Genomic DNA, 21,328 nt, shown 5'->3' with positions numbered 1-21,328 from the left:
CTGGCACCCAAGGCAGAGACTAGGATGGAGCTGCTGGCTTAAGGCAAGCCCAGCCCCACCACTGCAGCCATCTGGGGAATGAAACAGCAGATAGAAGACTGATTTCTCTCTCTCTAACTCTGCACTGCAAATAAGAAAATCAATATTTAAAAAAATTATGCACCATGACCAAGTGGGTAAATTTTTGGTTTACCACCCAAAATCAACTAATGTAAATGATTTTAACAGAAGACAGGACAAAAAACTGCATGGTCATCTCAATAGATGCAGAAAAACATTTGACAAAACTCAAAACTCTTTCATGATAAAACACTAAACAAACTAGAACTAAAAGGGATCTTCCTGAACACAATCATGTTTATCTATTAAAAACTCCTCGCTAACATCATACTGACATATCTATCATCATACATGAAAGACTGAAGGCCTTGCTCCCAAGATCAGGAAACACCATGTATAGAATAGCTATTCTCATCAGTTTGATTCAACGCTGGAAATTGTAGCAAGAGCAATTAGGAAATAAACTGAAATCTAAGGCATTCATATTGGAAAGGAAAAAGTAAAACCATCTCTATCTGCAGATGACATGACCTTGTAGCTAAAAAACCCCAAGGAATCCACTAATAAACTATAGGAACTAATAGACAAGCACAGGATACAGTTCAATACACAAATATCAATTGTATTTTATACACTAGCAATGAACAATCTGAAAGTGAAATTAGGAAACAATTTTATTTATAAATAGCATCAAAATGAGCAAAACGCTTAGGTATGAATTTAACAAGAATAAGACTTGTACACTGAAAACTACAAAATATCTAAAAGAAATTAAGAAGATTTAAATGGAAAGATATTGTATGCTCATGGGTTGGAAGACTTAATACTGTTGAGATGGCAATACTTCTCAAACTGATCCACAGATTCAATATATTCCTTATCAAATCTCCAGCTGATTTTGTAGTTTACAAGCTAATACAAAATTTCATATGAAATTGCAAGGGACTCAGACTAACCAAAACAATTTTGAAGAAGAATGAAGGAGGAAGACTTATACTTCCTGATTTCAAAACTTAGTATGAAACAGTAATAATCAAGGCTGTGTGGTACTGATATAATGATAGACATATAGATTAATGCAAGAGACCTCAGAGTGCAAAAGTAAACTGTCAAATTTATGGTCAAACAGTACAATTTAAAAACTGACCAAAGGGGACCAGCATTGTTGCACAGTGAATTAAGCTGCTGCTTGGGACACTGATATCCCATATCAGAGTACCAGTTTGAGTCCTGGCTCCTATCTACTCTGGTTTCCATCCAGCTCCCTGCTAATGCACCTGGGAAGGCAGCAGAAGATGCCCCAAGTACTTGGGGCCCTGTCACCCACATGGGAGACTCAGATGGAAATCCTGGCTCCTGGCTTCAGCCTGGCCCAACCTTGGCTGTTGTAGTCACTTGGGGAGTGAACCAATGGATTGAAGAGCTCTCTCTGTCTCTCTGTCACTTTGCTTTTTCAAATAAATAAGTAAAAAAGAAATAACAATAGCACAGAGCTAGATACGTGATTAACTCTAAACTCTTATACAAAGTAAAACATGTGCCTTGCATTGTGAAAGGACTCCATGTGGTTTATCTCACATAATTTTGTCAAATGTCTCATGAGGTAGGTAGTATTATACTCATTTTATAGATGACAAAACTGAAATTCAGTTTATGGAGTGTCCTCATGACCACACAGCTAAGATACAGCAAAGCTGGGACTGGAATCAGAATCTCTCTAACCTGTGATCTTAAACTCTTACAGTTTTCCATAGGCCATGTTGCCTAACTATATACATGTTGCTCTAACTATAGATTCAATAGTATTACATTGAGTGGGTTCAGTTAAGGCGTTACTGGCTGTATCTAGGGAGCCCTGGATCAATTGAGGGAATAGTATCTTATGACCTTGCATTCCTGCCAGGAAGCACTAAGCCAGGAGTATGGACTATTAGTTCATGATGTCTCTACTCCAAGGCATTGTCCACATGTTCTGGGGAGGCACCAGGTGCTAACTACCTATGAGACAGCTGAGCAATCAGGGTAGCCTGCCTGGTAATAAGCTGCCACTGGATGTGGCTCCTGGGGCATGGTCAACAAGCAGGTGGTTACTGCTCTCAGGCAATGGGTGGACTTGTAAGGCTGGCTTCCCTTCCTGAAAGATGGAAACATCTCCCAACACTAGACTGTGGAGGCCAGGTGATGCCCTGCCCACCACCTGGTATTGTGATTTCCAGATCTTAGGAGAGAATGTGCCCTGAGAATCCCAAATCTCCTCTAGGCAGAAGATCATAAATGCCAGGAAAGCCAGGTGCAGCCGGCTGATGGCTGGGGCAGCATGCCTCCCAGATTGCAAATCTGTTGTAAATTGCTCATCAGCTTTCCCAAGGGGATGCCCTAGTCTGTCCCTCTGTACCAGCCGCTTCAAAGATTGATGAAAGAAAAAAAAATGCTTGCAAAGAATGAGAGAGTGGATCCAACTGGAGTTATGCTCTAAAATAATTACAGTTTGTTTTTACATATATAAATGTATGAAGGGACTTAAAGTTCATAGAAAATGGAATGAAAAGATATGTTTATTGGATCCGGCACTGTGGCACAGTAAGTTAAGCCTCTGCCTGTGGTGCCAGCATCCCACATGGGCACTGGGTTCATGTCCCGGCTGCTCCACTTCTGATCCAGCTCCCAGCTAATGGCCTGGGAAAGCAGTGCTGACTGCTTGTGCCCCTGAACCCACGTTGGAGACCCAGAAGAAGCTCCTGGCTCCTGGCTTCAGATTGACCCAGCTTCTCCATTGCAGCCACTTGGGGAGTGAACCAGGGGATGGAAGACCTTTCTCTCTCTTTGTCTGTCTCTCCCTCTCACTGTCTGTAACTCTGCATCTCAAATAAATAAATAAACCTTAAAAAAGAGGTAAGTTTATTTTGGTGCAAAATCACTTTGAAATCCATGCATAGTTGTTTCATAACATGCATTTTCCACACATTTTTAAAGACTACTTGTATATATAGATGTCAAACTTTTTGCATCCAAAATAAGCTTATCATTTAATCCAATTTTTCAGGAGCTTTTTGAAGTACCTTGTACAGTCAGCATGACCTTGACTCAAACAGCATTCCAGTGCTAGGCCCTGCTTTACTGTACAGTCCAACGATCGCTGTTCATGATGATGACCTAGAGGCCTTCAGAGATTTCTCATATTCTTTCTGAATCACCAAAAAAGAGGAAAAAAGTCTATTATGTTAAGCCTGACTTTAGTGCTCTGTGTATACTGTTGGGTCTTAACTACAGAAAATTAGTAAGCCATGTGTGGAATATACAATGATCATTAACCAGAATATTGAATTCACCACACCAAACTATTTTCTAACCATGGCAGAAAATATAGAGTGAATTCCTTCAACTAAAGCCCCAACTAGGGTTCTCAAAGTCTTGTTTTCTTGGGTTCTTCAAGGACACTGAGAGGTTCAAGGCTGGGGAGAGACGGCAGGTGCTTCTGAATTTCCAACTACCTCAGTACTGATGGAGAACTGGCATTTGTTTGAGCTTTTCTTTAAACTCGGAGCCTTTCTGAGCCTTCAAACTTATAGGCTATTCTATTGTATCTGTTGAATGTCCTCTCTATAAACACAAAGGTACTTACTGTGTTGCCAGGATCCATCTAATAATGTCTGTATTCCTCCTACCACATTGTAAACTACATGAAGGCAGTGCCATCAAGGCAATGTCTGTGGGGCTGGCATCATGGCACAGCAGGTCAAGGTGACTCCTGCAACACCAGCATCCCATGTGAACGCTGGTTCAAGTCCCACTTATGATGCAGGTCCATGCTAATGTACCTGGAAGATGCTCTGACTTCTTGGGTCCTTGCCACTCATGTGGGAGACCCAGACGGAGTTTCAGGCTCCTGGTTTCAACCTGGCCCAGTCCTGGCCACTGTGACCATTTGGGGAGTGAACCAGCAAATGGAAGATCTCTTTCTCTGTGTCTCCCCCACCCCACCAACTCTGCTTTTCAAATAAAAATAATAATAACTCTTTAGGAAACAAAAGACAATGTCTGTTATTTGTGGCTGTATCGCCAGTGCCTGGCACGTAAGTCCTAGAGAAATACTTGGTGAGCGAATAAGTGTAACACCTACTCTGTGGAAACTGCTGACACAGTCCAAGAGGAAAGTCCTTCCCTACCACTTCTTCATTCTTTTTTTCCTGTGTCTGGAAGAGAGTAATGCTTTCTCTTTGCCAGTTTCTGACTTAACAGCATCCTTTAAACTACCGGCTCTAAGGCTGAGTGCCGAGTTGCACCAGCAGCCTGGTGGGACAAGAAGATACATCTCTTCCTCCTTTGCAGAGGCACCAGGCTCCGAGTGGGCTAGGGCTTTGGGCTGAAGTTGGGAGGATGACGGTTCCCTTTGCTGAAGAACATCAGTCAGCAGTGGGGCTGCTGTCCTGGGAGGAATGTGAGGGCTGACGAAGGAAACTGATTTCAACTTTGGATTTTGGTCCTCCAGGTCTACAAGACCAGGAACCTATGGTCCTTCCACTGTCACCTGAACTGAGTTCTCCTCAGTGGTGCCCTCCCTTCCTAGAAACCAGGAGGGAAGATACATACAGGAGCCTTGCAGCTTGCTGGGGTACTGGTGGCAGCTCTGACCTGAGGCACACCTGTGGGGTGCCACCTCACCCACAAAGAGTACCAGGTGGTTGCTGTCAATCCAGGATCTAGCAGTCCAAAAAGCCAACAAACTGGGCCCAAGCCTCGAACCAAGTCCCTCGAGAGAGGATGCCAAGTTCAAGTTTTCATCTTTCTGGCGAGAAGAGGGAAGGAAGAACAGAGGCTTTCTACTTGCCTCTTCCCCTGAGTTGCCAGTTTCCACTTTTTTCCACCCAAGAAGAAGCACTACAAGCAGCAGAGACCCCACGGTAACTCATCTGACTCCTGCATGCATGTAGAGGGCCCTGTGCTAGTGACTGTCTGAACCTCCATCACTCTGTAGGCCCGATGGGACTCTCAGGAATCGGGTGGCGGCGGCAGGGCGGGGGAGGCCTCTAAAGCCATATCTAGCTATAAGATAGTCCAATGAAACAGATTTGCCTATGCAAAAACAACAGGGAAGCAACATGGAATATATTCAGTGAGGTTCCGGGGACACAGGAAGCTCATGTCTCTCACTTGGTACCACTACCCTCAGAGGGCCAGCAATGGCTAACGTGATGATAGAATGCCAGAAACCCTTTGTCAGGCAGGGTAGGACTACAGCACACCCCCACTGCTTTCAGAAAGTGGAAATCCCCAAACAATGCTCCCTGACACATCTGGTCCTTGGCTAAGTGCCAGAATGCTCCTTCCCTTTTCCCTTTCTCCTTGTCTCTCCTGCTCAGTAAATGGCAGAGTCTACCAGGACAAGATTAGAATGAGGAAGCTCACAGGTGACACTGACAGCGCTAACATCGGCTTTTCCAGAATTTGCCTATTTGTAGGTCTGCCAGTATGACTGCATCTTCAGAGCTATTCACCTGGAGAGGTGCAGCAATTCACCCCCTGGTTTCTTCCTCTTCCAGGTCAGTTTCTTTGCTTCTCTAGGTTAGGAGGAGCCTATGCATTCCCAAATCTGTGTTTGACCGTTTCCCTCTTACTTTCTGTGGACAATGTTATGAGATGTCAACTTGGGCTTATGATGCTCATGATGGGCTGGTTCATGATGAGGAGACAATGGGTTGAGAGGATGTATGTGTGGGAGCGGGTACACAGCCTCTGCGTGCTGGCTCATCCAGCAGGAGTGTTTTTCTACTCCCTAAAACCTAGATCTAGATCAGATGTGCCCACTCTGAAAACCAACGCAGCCTTGAAGAAGGGAGAAGAAACAGTCAAGTGGTAAGGACAGGTGGATCAAGTGCGCAGCATGAGGAGAGGGCTACTGCTGGGTGTTAAGTCTCAGCTGCACTTGTGATGTTTGGAAGCTGGGTTGCAGAGGAGTCCTTAAAGCACATATGTGAAACTTAAGGTCTGGTATGTGGTGTACCTGCTTTCTGGGTCACTTCCTTCTCCTTCCACTTCTGTCTAGACAGCAGTTCCTGGACTGGGCTGATTTTCCCCAAGGCTTCTTCTCTTCGTGCCATCACTCAGACAGCTCTGGGGGATGGCAGCATTAAGCTGCCCATCTGGGAAGCCTGCTGTTTGGGGGCTGCACTTGAACTTGTTTTTTTAATGACTGTCCCCTCCTAACTCCAAACCCTCTGGGCCTGCACAGCCTTCCTACCCCAGTCCTCAAAGGCTCCATACTTCAGACAGCTCTTTCAATCCCTGTTATGATGAACAACACCAGCACGAGAAGTTTTCCTTTCATTTTTCAATCCCACTTCCACTAAGCCCAAACATGCATGAGTCTCCTCTATATCTCCATTGTCTCCAAAGATTTGCCTTAGATTCTACGCGATTCTATAATTGTCTCTATTTATTGCTTGTTTGCTATTTTTATCTTACGTTCATTCACTGACTCAATCACAATGTGTGGGCACAGGCATCCTTTATGCAGAAGGCACATGTGACAGCCAGCTGTCTCTCCTACTAGGACTTGCCAGGTAGGACGCAGTGCTATAGCGCCGGCTACTGGTAAACCAGACGATGTCAGCATGGGGTGAGCATTAAGGCAGCAGAGTTCCTCCCTCTAGCTCTCTATGTCTCCAGGGTCTGAAGGGCTTCCGGCATACCGAAAACCGAGGCTGAGCCCTACCTGCCTTGATCATTGGAGGCGGAAGAGGCTGGCTTGCAGGCCTGGAGAATATCATCTTCCTGGAATCCAGCAGGAGGCGGCAGTACCCCGCAATCAGGCAGGCAAAATTGGTGGCTTCCGGCCACTCCATCAACAGCACCAGAGGCTGCAGGGGGAAACGAAAAGAAACATGAATACCCAGGACCAAGCGAGGCAGGTGCACTAGGCTGGTGACTTGCATGGCTACAGAGGCATACTTTCTTAACCCCAAATCCAGGCCTGACAAATAGTTTCTTCTGATGTGGGAATTTCTTTGTAGTAAACTCTTAATGCAAGTATCAGGACAAGGTTGACTTTAAACCACACACTTAATGAACCACCTTTACTGACCAAGGCTAAAATTAGGTAATACCCTGTGACTGCTGTGTGGCTGTATTTGTGTTTTTCAGAGCTCAGCAGATGTGCAAGGCAGCTGGGAGAGGAGGGGTAAAACTGGAAGACTGAGCTAGACTGAGGGAAACCTGGAGCGTCCTTGACTGTAAGTAACTGGGGTACAATAGCTATTGCTCAGCTCACTATATCCCCTGGTAACACTCAGAACAGATTCTTGGACATAGAAGGCACTCCATAGAATCGAGCCCTAAGCGTGTCTTTTGGGGCCGAAGTCTTTCTGCCCTGCAGCCCTGCTCAGATCTTTCTGCTCTCCCCTCCTTTCCTCGGCACTTCTTAAAAGAACTCCTTAGTCAAATATGTTTGTGACACTGGGTTAGTGTATGAAGAGGGTTTTACTATGAGAATGCTTGGATCTTTTAATATATTAACATGAGCTGTGAAAGTTCAAGGGGAGAGCTTTAGCAATCCAAGTTTTCCAAATTTATTAGACCACCGGGATATATTTTTATAGAAAATATCATATTAGGGTCATTGTTGTTTTCAATTCACTTTGGTAAATACAGCAGACTTTATTGATTTCTGTTCCTTACCCTAAAATCAGATTTATCCTGGGATTAACGGATAATCAGCAATGATATACAAAAAACAAAACAACAACAACAACAACAAAAAACCAACAGCACCTTTTCAAGAAAACTTCCTGATATCTCTATTACATGTATAATTCTAGAAGTGGAGCTTTTTGTGGTGTAGTGGGTAAAGCTGCTGCCTGTAGTGCTGGCATCCAAATGGGTGCTGCTGGTTCGAGTCCCGGTTGCTCCACTTGAACCAGCTCTCTGCTATGGCCTGGGAAAGCAGTGGAAGATTGCCAAAGTTCTTGGGCCCCTGCACCCATATGGGAGACGTGTAGGAGGCTCCTGGCTTCAGATCAGCTCAGCTCTGGCTGTTGTGGCCATTTGGGGAGTGAACCAGTGGATGGAAGACCTCTCTCTCTGCCTTTCAAATAAATAAATAAATCTTTTTTAAAAAAAGTGTAGCTTGATTAATTTCAGTCAGACTGAAGTCTGGGATTCCTCCTGGGATAGAGCAGTGTGTTTCCAGATAGACCACTAAAGAACTGCTAAAGAGGGAGCCATGAGGCTATGGGTCTCCATGACCTTTTGGGGTCCCTAGACCAACCATTAAGAATTAGAACAATTAAGAAAAGGGAATAAGACCTTTCTTTAACCACCAAGAGGGCTACAGCAACAGACTAGGAGAGAGGTGATTAGGCCCCATGAGGGTAAGTGCCCAATCCAATGAAAAGGAAGGGATGGGGCCGGCTCTGTGGCGTAGCGGGTAAAGTCGCCACCTGCAGTGCTGGCATCCCATATGGGTGCTGGTTTGAGTCCTGGCTGTTCTGCTTCTGATCCAGCTCTCTGCTATGGCCTGGGAAAGCAGTAGAAGATGGCTCAAGTGCTTGGGTCCCTGCACCTGTATGGGAGATCCAGAAGAAACCTCTGGCTGCTGGCTTCTGATTAGCGCAGCTCCAGCCGTTGCAGCCAATTGGGGAGTGAACTAACAGATGGAAGACCTCTCTCTCTCTCTCTCTCTCTCTCTCTACCTCTCCTTCTCTCTGTGTGTAACTCTGACTTTCAAATAAGTAAACGGGGCTGGCGCTGTGGCACAGTGGGTTAACGTCCTGGCCTGAAGCGCCGACATCCCATATGGGCACCAGTTCTAGTCCCGGCTGCTCCTCTTCCGTTCCAGCTCTCTGCTATGGCCTGGGATAGCGGTAGAGGATGGTCCAAGTCCTTGGGCCCCTGTACCCATGTGGGAGACCCAGAAGAAGCTCCTGGCTGCTGGCTTCGGATCAGCGCAGCTCTGGCTGTTGCAGCTATCTGGGGAGTGAACCAGCAAATGGAAGACCTCTCTCTCTGTCTCTACCTCTCTAACTCTGTCTTTCAAATAAATAAAAATAAAAAAAAATTTCAAATAAATAAATCAATCTTTTTTTTAAAAATGGAAGGGATAGCATGAAGATTTTTGAGGCATTATTAGGAATGGCACAGGTATGTTCTTACTTCCCATGAATGGTTGCTTCGCAGTCACAACACAATGATCAGCCTATATACAAGAAAGTGAAGGTCAATGGGGTGGAACTGGGCTGGAGGGAGTCAGATGCCCCTTCCTGCCTCACTACTGAGCCCCAATGGCAGAGGGATACACGGAGGTGTCGGTACAGAGTGCTGCTACCGCCATTCACGGAGCTTTCCTCGGGAGCACTCATACACATTGCAGCCAGCTATGTTCACTGCCACTGCTTTAGTCCAGGCCCTCATCATCTTCCTTCCAGACCCAGATCTCTCCAGGTGTGTCGAATGGATGGTGAGCGTGCCGAGACACTGAACCTCTCAGCCTGAGCCCTGTTGCCAGACACAGATTGCCTCACCTATGTATGTATGTAGTCTTGGCTCTCTCTCGCTCTTCTTTTTTTGTTACAGAAAATTGGAGCATTTTCACACGACCTGGAAAATGTTGGGACACATTAAGCTGAGCACTTCCAGGGCTCTCTTGATTGGCCTCTCTGCCTCCAGTCTTTAATCACTTCACCCCAAAGGTCCTGACTGCGGGGTCTTTCGAAAGCACAAGTCTCACTGCCATTTAAAATCTTTCAGTAGAGCTTATCACCTAAAGAGTAAATTGGGGCCAGCGTTGTGGTGCAGTGGGTTAAGCTGTCACCTGCAATGCTGGTATCCCATATCAGACTGCTGGTTTGAGTTCCAGGTCACTAATTCTGATCCAGTCCCCTGCTAATGCACCTGGGAAAGCAGTGGAAGATGGCCCCTGCCACCCACGTGGGAGACCTGGATGGGGTTCCTGGCTCTTGGCTCCGACCTGGTCCAGCATGGCTGTTGTGGGCATTTGGGGAGTGAACCAGCAGATAAAACCTCTCTCTCTCTCTCTCTCTCTCTCTCTCTCTCTCTCTCTCCTTTTCCACTTCTTTTTCTGTCAATCTGCTGTCCAAATAAATAAATCTTTTAATAAAGAATAAACTCCATCTGCCTTTCAGTGGTATACAAAACCCTTCAGGGCCTGGACGCAGCCTACATTTCCAACCATATCTCTACCTCTGCCTGTATCCTCCTCCATTCAGTGGCCATCACCTTGTGCTCATTTACACAATTTGCAGCTCATCATGTTCTTTCACACCTTCATACCTTATCCTAGGCTGTTCCCTCTGGCTGAAATGCTTCTCCTGCCCTGCTTCGTCCACCCAGCAAGTGGCTACAAACCAGCTAGATGCCGCATGTAGAGCACAACCAATGTGAGACACATCCATTCACCCCAGAATGGGGCCAACCCAGTTCCTGCCCTCATGGCGCTAATACTGTGGCAGCAAATAAGACATAAAGAAAATGATCACACCAATGAAAATGATTGTGAGGATGACAAGCTCTGTGAAGGCAAAGTTCAGAGAGCTAGCAACACATAGAATGTTCCAGAATGGAGTGTGTGTGTGTGTGTACATGTGTCTGTATGTGACTAATTTGGTTTCAGAAGCTGGAGAAAGCTCTTTGAGGAAATGGCATTGGCTGACAAATAGAATGAAGGATCATTTGATCAAAATACAGGCTAAGTGGCAGGCTGACTGATGGATAGACTGATGCGCTGGCTGGCTGCAGGGCAGTCTGACTCACTCGTACCCTAGCTGACAAGCTGGCTTCAGGACAGGCAGAATGCCCCAAGAGCCTCACATTCCAACTATTAGCTACCTGGCTGGCTAATGGGCAGAATTACTGACCGGAGGTCAGGTGACTACCTGACTGATTGACATAACTATCTGACTTCATTTCAGTCTCCCCTCTTACCCTTCACATAGGCTGATGTTGCTAATAAAAGAGCACAAAGGCAAAATCCTGTGCACAGAGAGGGCCAAGCACATCCCCGGGTGGCTCAGCATGAGACACACAGCACATTGAGAGTTACTCCTAAGCATCCTCAGACAGCCAACTGGGCCCCAGCACAGGCCAAGCGCAACTGGTAAATGGAACACCCAAGGGCTTATTTGCCAGCAGGGGTGAAAATCAAATCCAAGGTAGGCAAGCCAAGAGGTTGGATAGGTTTCTTAGAAACCTTAAAAGCCATTTTCTTTTAAATAGGATTTTAATGACCGTGATGTGTAAAGTAATGCTTGTCCCTACAGAAAGCACTAGAGCAATCAAGCTCATGCCTGAGAATAGGAGACACACTGGGCCACAAGAGATCCTTTGGGATAATTCCTTTGATGGTTTCCCTTTCCCCCTTATGTGCTTCTGTGATAATGGGGTATGGTAATGGCTCAGCGGTGTCTCAGTCCCAGGCTGCCATCTTTTGGAGAAAGACATTGGAACACTACCTCATGTTCGCTCCCTATGAACCAGTAAGCTGAGTGAAAACTGTAACTAAATCTGCTCAGGTCATCTTCAAGTGGAAAAATAAGATAAGGAGAACAGAGTTTGAGGCATGAGCCCGCGAGAAGGTACAGCAGGGATTAATTTGCCATGCTCCGGCTGTATCTCCTTCCCGGGTGCCCAGAGGTAGCCTCGGCTCACTCTAGCATCCGTGACAACAGGAAATAGATGAGAATCCAGGGACCTGGAGGACAAGGGTACAAGATAATGGTCTTTGAGTCCTAGGGAGGCAGTGCATTTGGGTTCTTGCCTCTTCTAATTGGGCATAGCCAGCCAATTTAGGGGGAAGGCAGAATATCACTTAAGGCAGTGCTTCTCGGGTCAAGTGCACATTAGAATCACCTTGGAATCACCCTGGGCTCCACCCTCAGAAATTCTGATTGAAATGGTTTAGGAGGAAGAGCATGGACATCTAGTGGTTTCTACATTTTTTACTCATTATTCTCATTTGTGGTCAGGGCTGAGAACTGCTGTCAATGAAAAATCTTATTTTCACCAGACTATTCCAGAATATTCCCAGACCACAGCAGCATTTCTAGGGGGAAAAGGGCCAAATCTGGCTTCTAATTTCCATGTTCCCTATTAAATAAATAAAGCTGGCCTTCCTTCCGTGTACTCTATGCAGCGGCCAGTAAAGGTGTCACAGCCACTCCTTTCAGGTTCTGAGCTGTAGTGTTGGCCAATTGCCCTGGTGTACACACTCCCAGCACTGCAGTGTGAAGTCCAGGAAGGCAGAGTTGGGAGGAAAGGGCCTGACCAGCTCTGACGCACCTGTGGGGGTGGCTCCTGCACACTGCAGATGCCACAGATGGACCCCACGGAGCCTAGGCAAGCCATTTGCTCCACTAGGGAGCTCCCAACTGCTGGTCTCCCAAGTCCTTCCCAGAGACACCTCTCAGTCACCACAAGTACTACTGCTTTCAGGAAACTCTCCTTACTCCACCAGCCAGGGTTTGACTTCCTCTAACCTTCTCTTGCTACCTCTCCTACAGTACCTTTATCAGTCTTGCATGTATTTTGCTGTTGTCGTGGAAATTGGAAAAGGTTTCATTTCCTAAATGCAGACAGCTTTATAAGGCTGCCTGTCTGCGAGGAAGCACACCCAGGCCATCAGGGCCAGGCACTGCCCTGGGCAGCTCACTGGCCAGCTCCCTCTTGTGCTGCTGGGGTTCGCCTTCATCGAGCACTGCTTCTTGCCCGCTTGCTTGCCCCAGAAGTACTCCAGGGAGTGGGAGAGCTGCTCTCACCAGCAAGCTCAGTGCCATGGCCGCTGGAGCCAGGGCTGCCCTTGGCCCCCCAAGACCTGCTCCTTGGCTTCTGCTCCTCACCACAGCAGCCCTCTGCCATGTACTTGTGCATTGCTTTCCTACAAGATAGGAAGTATCTTGATGGAAGGAGCCATTTTTTCCCCTTTCCTTTACAAAGTACCTTTGCATCCAACATTGTGTTGAATTTGCTTCCTAGCAACAGCAAGTTCGTACTAAACTATTACATTGAAACCTCTGATTTTTCTCTTCCTTCAAGTCTTCCTTTCTTCCTCCTACCACTATGTCATCCATCTTGCCTCTGCCAATTTATGAGATACAGATAAATGCTGCTTGGTCTATTCCATGGGGCATGCACTTGAGCTTATAATGCACAAGGCAGCAGCCAGCTCTGATTACAGGTACATCTGATTCTATGTAAAAAACAAAAGTGGAGTGGGAGCAGAATGTGTAGCCATCAAATCATATCTTCAGTGTATTGGATGAGCACTTGCGACTGAAGGAATCGCCTGGTGTATCAATTTCCTGTTGCCGCTATTAGAAGTGACCACAAACGTAGCGGTTTAAATAATACACATACATCTATTCTCTTTAAGTTCTGGAGGTCAGCAATCTGACACCAGGCTCACTGGGCTAACCTCAGGTGTAGGCTGGTGGATCTAGGGTAGAATCGGTTTCCTTGGTTTTCCTAGTTTCTGGAGGCCTCCCAGACCCCTTCACTCATGACCCTGTTCTCCATCTTCAAGGCCAGCAAGGTCAGGCTGAGTCCTTCTTACATCACATCCCTCTGAACTTCTCTCTGCCTCCTCTCCCTGTAAGGACTCTGCAATATATTGGGCTCACCTGGAGAGTCTAGGCTAATCGTCCCATTTTAAGGTCACATGGTTAGCGATCTTAATTCCATCTGCAAACTTAATCCCCAGCCCACCACGCTCCCATATAATTTAGCATATTCATAGGTTCTGAGGATTAGGGCACAAGCATTTTTGGGAAGCCATTATTCTGCCCACTGCACATGGTAAATCGTATTATAAAGTAAAAAATATTCTGACATCAAGTGGATAATGCTCCTGTGGTTTTTCACATATATTTTATCAGCTACTTAAAGTTTAGGGGCACGCTTGAAACCAACTATACCCTATCTGATGGTTGTATCTCTGAGAAGTCATACCATCTAACCATTCATTGTTTCCCACTTGCAAAACATAACCCTAGTGTCTTCCCTTCATCTACAACACCTCCCATCTATCCCATAATATAGTCTCCCTCGTGCACCCACTCGTGATTCGGTAGAGAGCTGTCCGAATGGCACTGTTGTTCAGTGCACTTGGGATCTGGGCAGCAGGTAATAGGAGGAGAAGATATAACAAGATGTGTGCATCGTCAGTGCCAGAAAGGTGTGAGAGCAAGGATATGCACTCACATCTTAATGACCCTGCAGGTTTCACACCCGCTCTTTCTCCTTACCGCTACCATCCCTCCAGCTGAAGCTCTTACCACTTCTCGCCTAGACTAGTTAAATCATCCTCTCCTCACCTCCCGGGCTTCACACTCGTCTTGCTCCCAGGTCCAAGTCAGCCATCACTCTGTCACCCCCTGCTCGAGGACCGACAGTGGATTCCCTCTAGTCTACTACATTGAACCTGAATCCCTTGGCCTGGCCTTTCAGGCTCTTAAGCAACTTGTTCTGCTCATCCCCAATCTCTCTGATCTCGTTTCTCATTATCCTCCTCTCCAGCCAAGCAACTATGCTTATCGACCTGCACATATGGCTTGCTTATTTCTGTGCTTGCTCCTTGCCTTTGAACACATCCCACTTCTTGCTGGTAATTCGTGCCTATCACTTCAAGATCCAGATTAAAACACTCTCTTGTGGGAAGCCAGGTCTAGTTAACTCCTTCCTGTTTTGATGCTCCATGTTCCACACAAGCTTATCTATAAACATTTCTTCACATTACTTTTCCTTTACTGATATTTTGCTTTAAAAAAATAAGTTTAAGGCCGGCGCTGTGGCTTAACAGGCTAATCCTCCGCCTTGTGGCGCCGGCACACCGGGTTCTAGCCCCGTTCGGGGTGCCGGATTCTATCCCGGTTGCCCCTGTTCCAGGCCAGCTCTCTGCTGTGGCCTGGGAAGGCAGTGGAGGATGGTCCAGGTCCTTGGGCCCTGCACCTGCATGGGAGACCAGGAGAAGCACCTGGCTCCTGGCTTTGGATCAGTGAGATGCGCCAGCTGCAGCGGCCATTGGAGGGTGAACCAACGGCAAAAAGGAAGACCTTTCTCTCTGTCTCTCTCTCTCACTATCCACTCTGCCTGTAAAAAAAAAATAAGTTTCATTATTTGAGTACATACTATGTGCCACATAGTGTGCTAAGACACCTTATAGACATTTTCTCATTGAGTCCTAACAATAACCTTTCAAGATAGTGCTCCGCTTTGCAGTTGAGGGAATCAGTGTGCACAGAGGTTAGGATGCTTTCTCAAGGCCACACAGCAAGGAAGCCATAGAGCTGGGATTTGAACCTGGTCTGGCTGAGCCCAGAGTTCTCTCTACATATATTCTGATGTGTTCTTACAGCATGTCGTGTGCTTTGTAAGTCTTGTCTCCCCAGGAAGAATGTAGCCCCTCTAGGGCAGCACTCCTGCCCACAACCATGACTGTCTCAGTCGTAGAAATATGCACAGTATTCCTCACTCAGGCAATGTCCACCAATGCCCTGCGTGGCCTGTTTCTCACCACATCTCTGCTCTCAACCTTATACACTCTAACTGGCCTGCACTACAAAACACCTAGAGAACTGGGAAAAATAAACAGATCCCATGCCCAGGCTGCACTCCCTACCAATGAAATCCTAATCTCTGGGAATAGGACCCAGGCATCTGTATTTTTGAAAGTTCTTAAGGAAATTCTAGAGTACAGCCAACGTGGAGACTCACTCCCTGACTCAGCTGGAAAGCTGTTTCTTTATTTTTAAATTGCTTTTATTTCTCAGGAAGCCACACCTCTCCTGCATGCCTGGTTTTTCTTCCTCCTTCCCTACCAGTCCATTTGGCTTTTTACCCAACAACATCTGAGGAGGGCAGCCACCATTGGTTGAAGACGTGGCCACAAGCCAATCAAATATCAGCTCCAATCAAGCACCTAAGCCAATGGGAATTCCCAGAGTCACAGGTGGAAAATTAACATATTAAAGCTTTCTGGATTTTCCAAATACAAAAATAAATAATTCGCTCTTTTAGAAACAGCAAACACTCCACCTCTTAATCTGTTACCACCACCCACCCTTGAGAAATCCTTTCAGAAGGGAAAGTTGCACCTCCTCTAAGAGCCTCTGCTAGTTGGCTAGCTGGCGAGCAGGCCTGCCCTCCGCCCACACTGTCACTGTGCAGAGGGGGTGGCTGACCGCAGCTGCCAGGCTCGGCACAGGCCACAGCTGCTTGCCAGCTGGAAGGAGCGGCTCGACAGGAAAGACTCTAAGGTTCTGGAAGAGCTGGACCCTGCGAGGTGAAATGGGGACAAGGCTCTGCCTGATCCTTGTCTCCCCAGGCCCTCTTGGTTCTGTCCACACCCTGCCCCCCAACACCTCCCTACCCCTCCTTGATTCAAAGCATGTGTGCCTACGGCAGGGCTTCCTAACTGCTGTGTAGCCAGAACAGGTCGTGATGAGCCAAGATGTTCATCCCTTCAGCCTCTGGGGCAGTCAGCCTGGGCCTGGAGTGGCCAGGGTCTCTGGTGCTGCTCCATTTACCTCCAGGTTCCTTGAGAATATCATTTTCTATGTGTGCTATGACGGGGAGAGAGAGGGCAAGCAATGGCTGTGGAGTAGCTCCACGCTCTCCAATTCTCCTGCCCTGTGCTGAGGAACTTTCTTGGGTTGATCTGACACTCCCTAACCTTCCCAAAGTGCCAGCTGGTCTTATAAATACACTTTCAAAAGTTCAGGGGAGAGGCCGGCGCCGTGGCTCACTAGGCTAATCCTCCGCCTTGCGGCGCCGGCACACCGGGTTCTAGTCCCGGTCGGGGCACCGATCCTGTCCCGGTTGCCCCTCTTCCAGGCCAGCTCTCTGCTGTGGCTAGGGAGTGCAGTGGAGGATGGCCCAAGTCCTTGGGCCCTGCACCCCATGGGAGACCAGGAGAAGCACCTGGCTCCTGCCATCGGATCAGTGCGGTGCGCCGGCCGCAGCGGCCATTGGAGGGTGAACCAACGGCAAAAAGGAAGACCTTTCTCTCTGTCTCTCTCTCACTGTCCACTCTGCCTGTCAAAAAAAAAAAAGGTTCAGGGGAAATGGAATTACAAGATAAGCTTGCATTGGTCCCCCAACTTCTGAAACCCAGGTACAAGTTTTTCCTTATATTTTCCAGGAATTTTTTGAAGACTCCCTAGTATGTGGCCAAAGCAGCATGTCCCAGAGGGTTGAGAAGGGACAAGAAAGCCCCAAGAGGAGCCCCAAGAGGCCCAAAGGTCTGAACTGCTTTGGAATCCCTGACCTCACTTAGGCTCCAACTCTCCAGCCTGCTTGTCCCTCTGCTCCTGAGACCTGTTCCTAGAGAGAAAGAGGCCCTGGACGCAGGGCTCACCTTGGCATCCATGATGCTGGTCTCCACCCGGGCCACGCCCTGGTTCTCCCGGAACAGCTGGATCTTGCTGATCTTGCTGAACTCGGACAGCACAGTGGTGAGGTTGGTTTTGAGGTCAATAACATGGCTGATGCCGTGCCGGGGTCCCACCAGGAGAGTGGTGGCTGATTGCTTCTCGTCCTGGTGCCCATGTGTGGTAGCCAGCATTCACAGAAAGAAGGGCACAGCAGGAGAGGCAGGAGGAAACAGAAAGCATGCATTGGTCGGGTTCTGCAGGGAGGGGGTCTGGAATTCCCTGGGGCTCCGTGCCAGGGGAAGAGGACAATGCTGAGGAGAAAATGCTCTGGGACCCGCCTGTGGCCACAACAAGCACACAGATCACCATTTAAAATGGACACTTTCGTCTCAACAGCAGGTTATGTGGGCAGCAGCAAGGTTGGCTCTAGAAAAACTGACATAGGTGAGGTCTGTTTTTGTGCCTTTGGAACAGCCACCCCTACCAAGCCCCAGTCACTTTCCACCCATTGCAGCAGGCCATTCAAGGCCCCCAGCCAGTATTCTGCCTGACTGGGCCACATCTCAGGGCTGGGCTTTACCCTCCTCCTACCTACCAATAGCCACTCAAACTTGCACTTCCCACCTAGTGTCAAGTCTAAACGGACAGAACAACTCTGCCTAAGGGGTTCAGGCTTGACAGGGGCCTTCATGAGGATCTCCATCCTGAACCAGAGATTCATTTTTTTTTTTTTACAGGCACTCCAGCCGTCTTAACCCAAAGGAATGGCCAATAGGAATTCTGGCAGTGGTGGGTGGGTGAGAGATTTCAGAATGTGGGGAGGTGGGAGGAGGGAGTTGCCAGTGGGCTTTCCATGTTCCCAGTATGTAAGCTACCTCTACTCTTTTTTCTTTTCGTGATGGATCGGATTCCCTAAGATGTCCTGACAGGTTCCTTGGAGTGATCAGGCCTGAGCCCTTGGCAGGTCCATTCTGTGCCATTAGCATCACCCCCAGGAGCCTCAGGACTCTGTCTTCAGGCACTTTGATAAGCTAGTGTGACAGTGAGCTCCCCAGGGCATGACAAGCACCTGGATCCAATCAGCAAGATGATTTGAATTTCTTTTCACCAGGGTAAACTAGCAAGAGACACAGTCTTAGCGGTGGGGCCAGCTGTGCCCGGTCCTGGAGCACAGGTACTGCAGGTGCTGGAAGGCAGGGGGCAGTATAAGGACTCAGGAAGTGTGGGTTAGGGGCTGTGGGAGTATGCGGAAGGGCAATGGAACAGAGCAGGGGTTGGCATACTGTGGCTGGTGGGCCACATTTGGCCGACCAGCTGTTTTTGTAGGGCCCACACACTAAGAATGGTTTTTACATTTTTAAATGGTTGGAAAAAATCCAAAAGAATCTTTTGTGACATGTGAAAATTACATGAAATTCAAATTTCTGTGGCCACAAATAGTTATTGGCACACAGCCATGACTGTTTGTTACTGCATTGTCTCTGGCTGCTTTCATGCAAATATGGCAGGGCTGAAGAGTTGCTACAGAGACCCATATGGCCCACCTACAAATGCCTAAAATATTTGCTATCTGGCCCTTTCCAGAAAAGTTTGCCGATCCCTTAAAGAGAGGAAGGGGGAAATAAATACAGTCATCTCTCAGCATCTGCAGGGTACTGGTTCCTGGAAGCACACCCTCTCCCACTGCAGCCCCTGGCCAAGGATACTGAAATCTGAGGATATTCAAGTCCCTTATATAAAATGACATAGTGCGGGGCCAGCATTGTGGTGCAGCAGGTTGAGCTGCCACTTGGAATGCAGGCATCCCATAATAGAGTACCAGTTCGAGTCCTGGCTATTCCGCTTCCAATGCAGCTTCTTTCTGAAGTGCCTGGGAAGGCAGCAGAGGATGGCCCAAATGCTTGGGCCCCTGCACCCATGTGGGAGACACAGATGGAGTTCCTGGCTCCTGGCCTCAGCCTGGCCCAGGCCTGGTTGTTGTGGCCATTTGGGGAGTGAGCCAGCAGATGGAAGATATTTTTTTTTCCTCCCCTCTTCTCTCTCTCTCTGTTGCTTTGCCTTTCAAATAAATACAAAAATAAATCTCAATCCATCTGGCTCTCCCATGTGGGTGGCAGGGACCCAAGTAGTTGGGCCATCTTCTGCTGCTTTCCTGGAGGCATTAGCGGAGAGCTGGATCAGAATTGGAGCAGCTAGGACTTGAACTGGCACTCCAATATGAGACGCAGTGCTGCCAAGCGGCAGCTTAACCCACTGTGCCACAATGCCAGCCCCACATAAGTACATCTTTAAAAAAATGATGTAGTATTTGCATGAAGCTCCTGTGTTTTTTAAAATCATCTCCAAATGACTTAGAATACCTAGCACAATGCAAATGCTATGCTAAAAGTTGTTATGGTGTATTATTTAGAGAATAATGGCAAGAAAAAATGGCTGTGCATGTTCAGTACAGAAGCAGTTTCCTTTCTTTGAATATTCCCCATCTGCTCTTGTTGAGTTTGCAGATGTTGAACCTGCAGAGACAGAGGGCTGACTCTTTTGGCTCCTCCTGCCCCCCACCCAAGGACAGATGCCAACACGTGGCTCCTCTCCCCCCACTGCCCCACTGACCAGGCCCACAGTGTTGAACAAAACGCCTGTGAAGGTCGGAAGTTCATTCAGAATTCGAAGATACTGGAGCTTTGCCTGAATCGCAGAGCCCTGTGGAAACAAGGCACACAGATGGAATATGAGAAGCCCGAGCAGCATGGGGAAAGCAAACGTGCATTCTCCGAGAGGAGCTGTGCCATCCTAGGACAAGCTCTGGTCCTCACGCTGCACTGTGTGGTGTCAGCGGACCCTGGGGACAACTGCAGGAGGGTTCCCGCTTGGGCAGCTCTTTCTCTGCAACCTGTCCCCCTTCCTAAATGCTTTTCCTACCCCTCAATCCTCGTTCCTGAAGTATCCACCTTACTCATTCTGTTCTTGGGTGAATTCCAACACTTCTACCTGACTCTAACAACTCTCCTAATCGATACCTTTCTCCGGAGAGCCTTCAGACCCATACTGGCCACCACCAGCTCGAGGTCCCATTCAATGCCTTTAATACTGAGCACCCATAAGTCCCAAGCCTATGCTTCCCCTGGCATCCTGGCTCTCTATCAATCAACATCCTCTGGGTAATTGAGTTAGAAACCTGCAAGTCACACTGGACCCCTTCTTCCCTGAGGGCCACAAGTCACCAAATCATCTTGATTCTATCTGGTAACTCCCTCTCCAACTTATCCAGACCTCTTCTGTAGCCCCATAGTCACTGTCTTGACATTGCCACCTATGTCAAGGTGACAGCCAGGTTACCTTTCATACTGATACTTCTTTCCCTCGGTTGACACATGGAACACACAGTTACATGGAGCATTCTCCAATTGTATAAGGTTACTTGCATCAGTGTCCTGCTTCAACCCATCAATAGCTCCCACTGCCTACAGGATAAAGTTCAGTCTCTGCCTGCTGCACACAAGGCCCTCCTTGGACCAGCTCCTGCCAAGTTGTATGGCCCCTCTTGCTCCTACTCTAGCCCCCTACATTCTTGCTAAGATGGAACTATTTGCATTTCATTCCTCACACCGTGGACTCTCACACCATATTCTCTGGGGCTTTGTACAAACAGCAGGATCTTGCAGCCTGGAAAAGTCTTCTTCCAATTCCCCACCCTCACTGACTCATCTCGACAAACATGTATCTGTCTGTCCTTCATGATCCAGCTCTGGCATCAAATGCATGGACTCCTGGCCTTTCTCACGTCCCCCAGGCTGGCCTGTGTGTCTCTCCTCCATCAGAGCACTCATGTGTGTGTGTCATGTGTGTGTGTGCGTGTCGGGGGGAGACGACTGTGTTTTTCTGCTAGACAGTGC

The 21,328-nt window shown here is 47.7% G+C and overlaps 1 protein-coding gene across 1 annotated transcript in view; it reads right to left on the bottom strand.

The window, feature by feature from the left end:
* The window catches only part of FRMPD3 (FERM and PDZ domain containing 3), an 85,812-nt gene that overhangs the window by 9,379 nt on the left and 55,105 nt on the right, over positions 1-21,328 (bottom strand). Inside the window, exons 11-13 of the mRNA XM_062183595.1 lie at positions 20,046-20,135; positions 17,420-17,599; positions 6,773-6,917 (exon numbers count right to left, since the gene is read on the bottom strand). Coding sequence (XP_062039579.1) covers positions 6,773-6,917; positions 17,420-17,599; positions 20,046-20,135 — 415 coding nt within the window. The remainder of the gene's footprint in view (positions 1-6,772; positions 6,918-17,419; positions 17,600-20,045; positions 20,136-21,328) is intronic.

Source organism: Lepus europaeus, chromosome X (assembly GCF_033115175.1).
Source record: "Lepus europaeus isolate LE1 chromosome X, mLepTim1.pri, whole genome shotgun sequence".
Lineage (NCBI taxonomy): Eukaryota > Metazoa > Chordata > Mammalia > Lagomorpha > Leporidae > Lepus > Lepus europaeus.
This window is presented reverse-complemented; position numbering and strand designations above follow the sequence as displayed.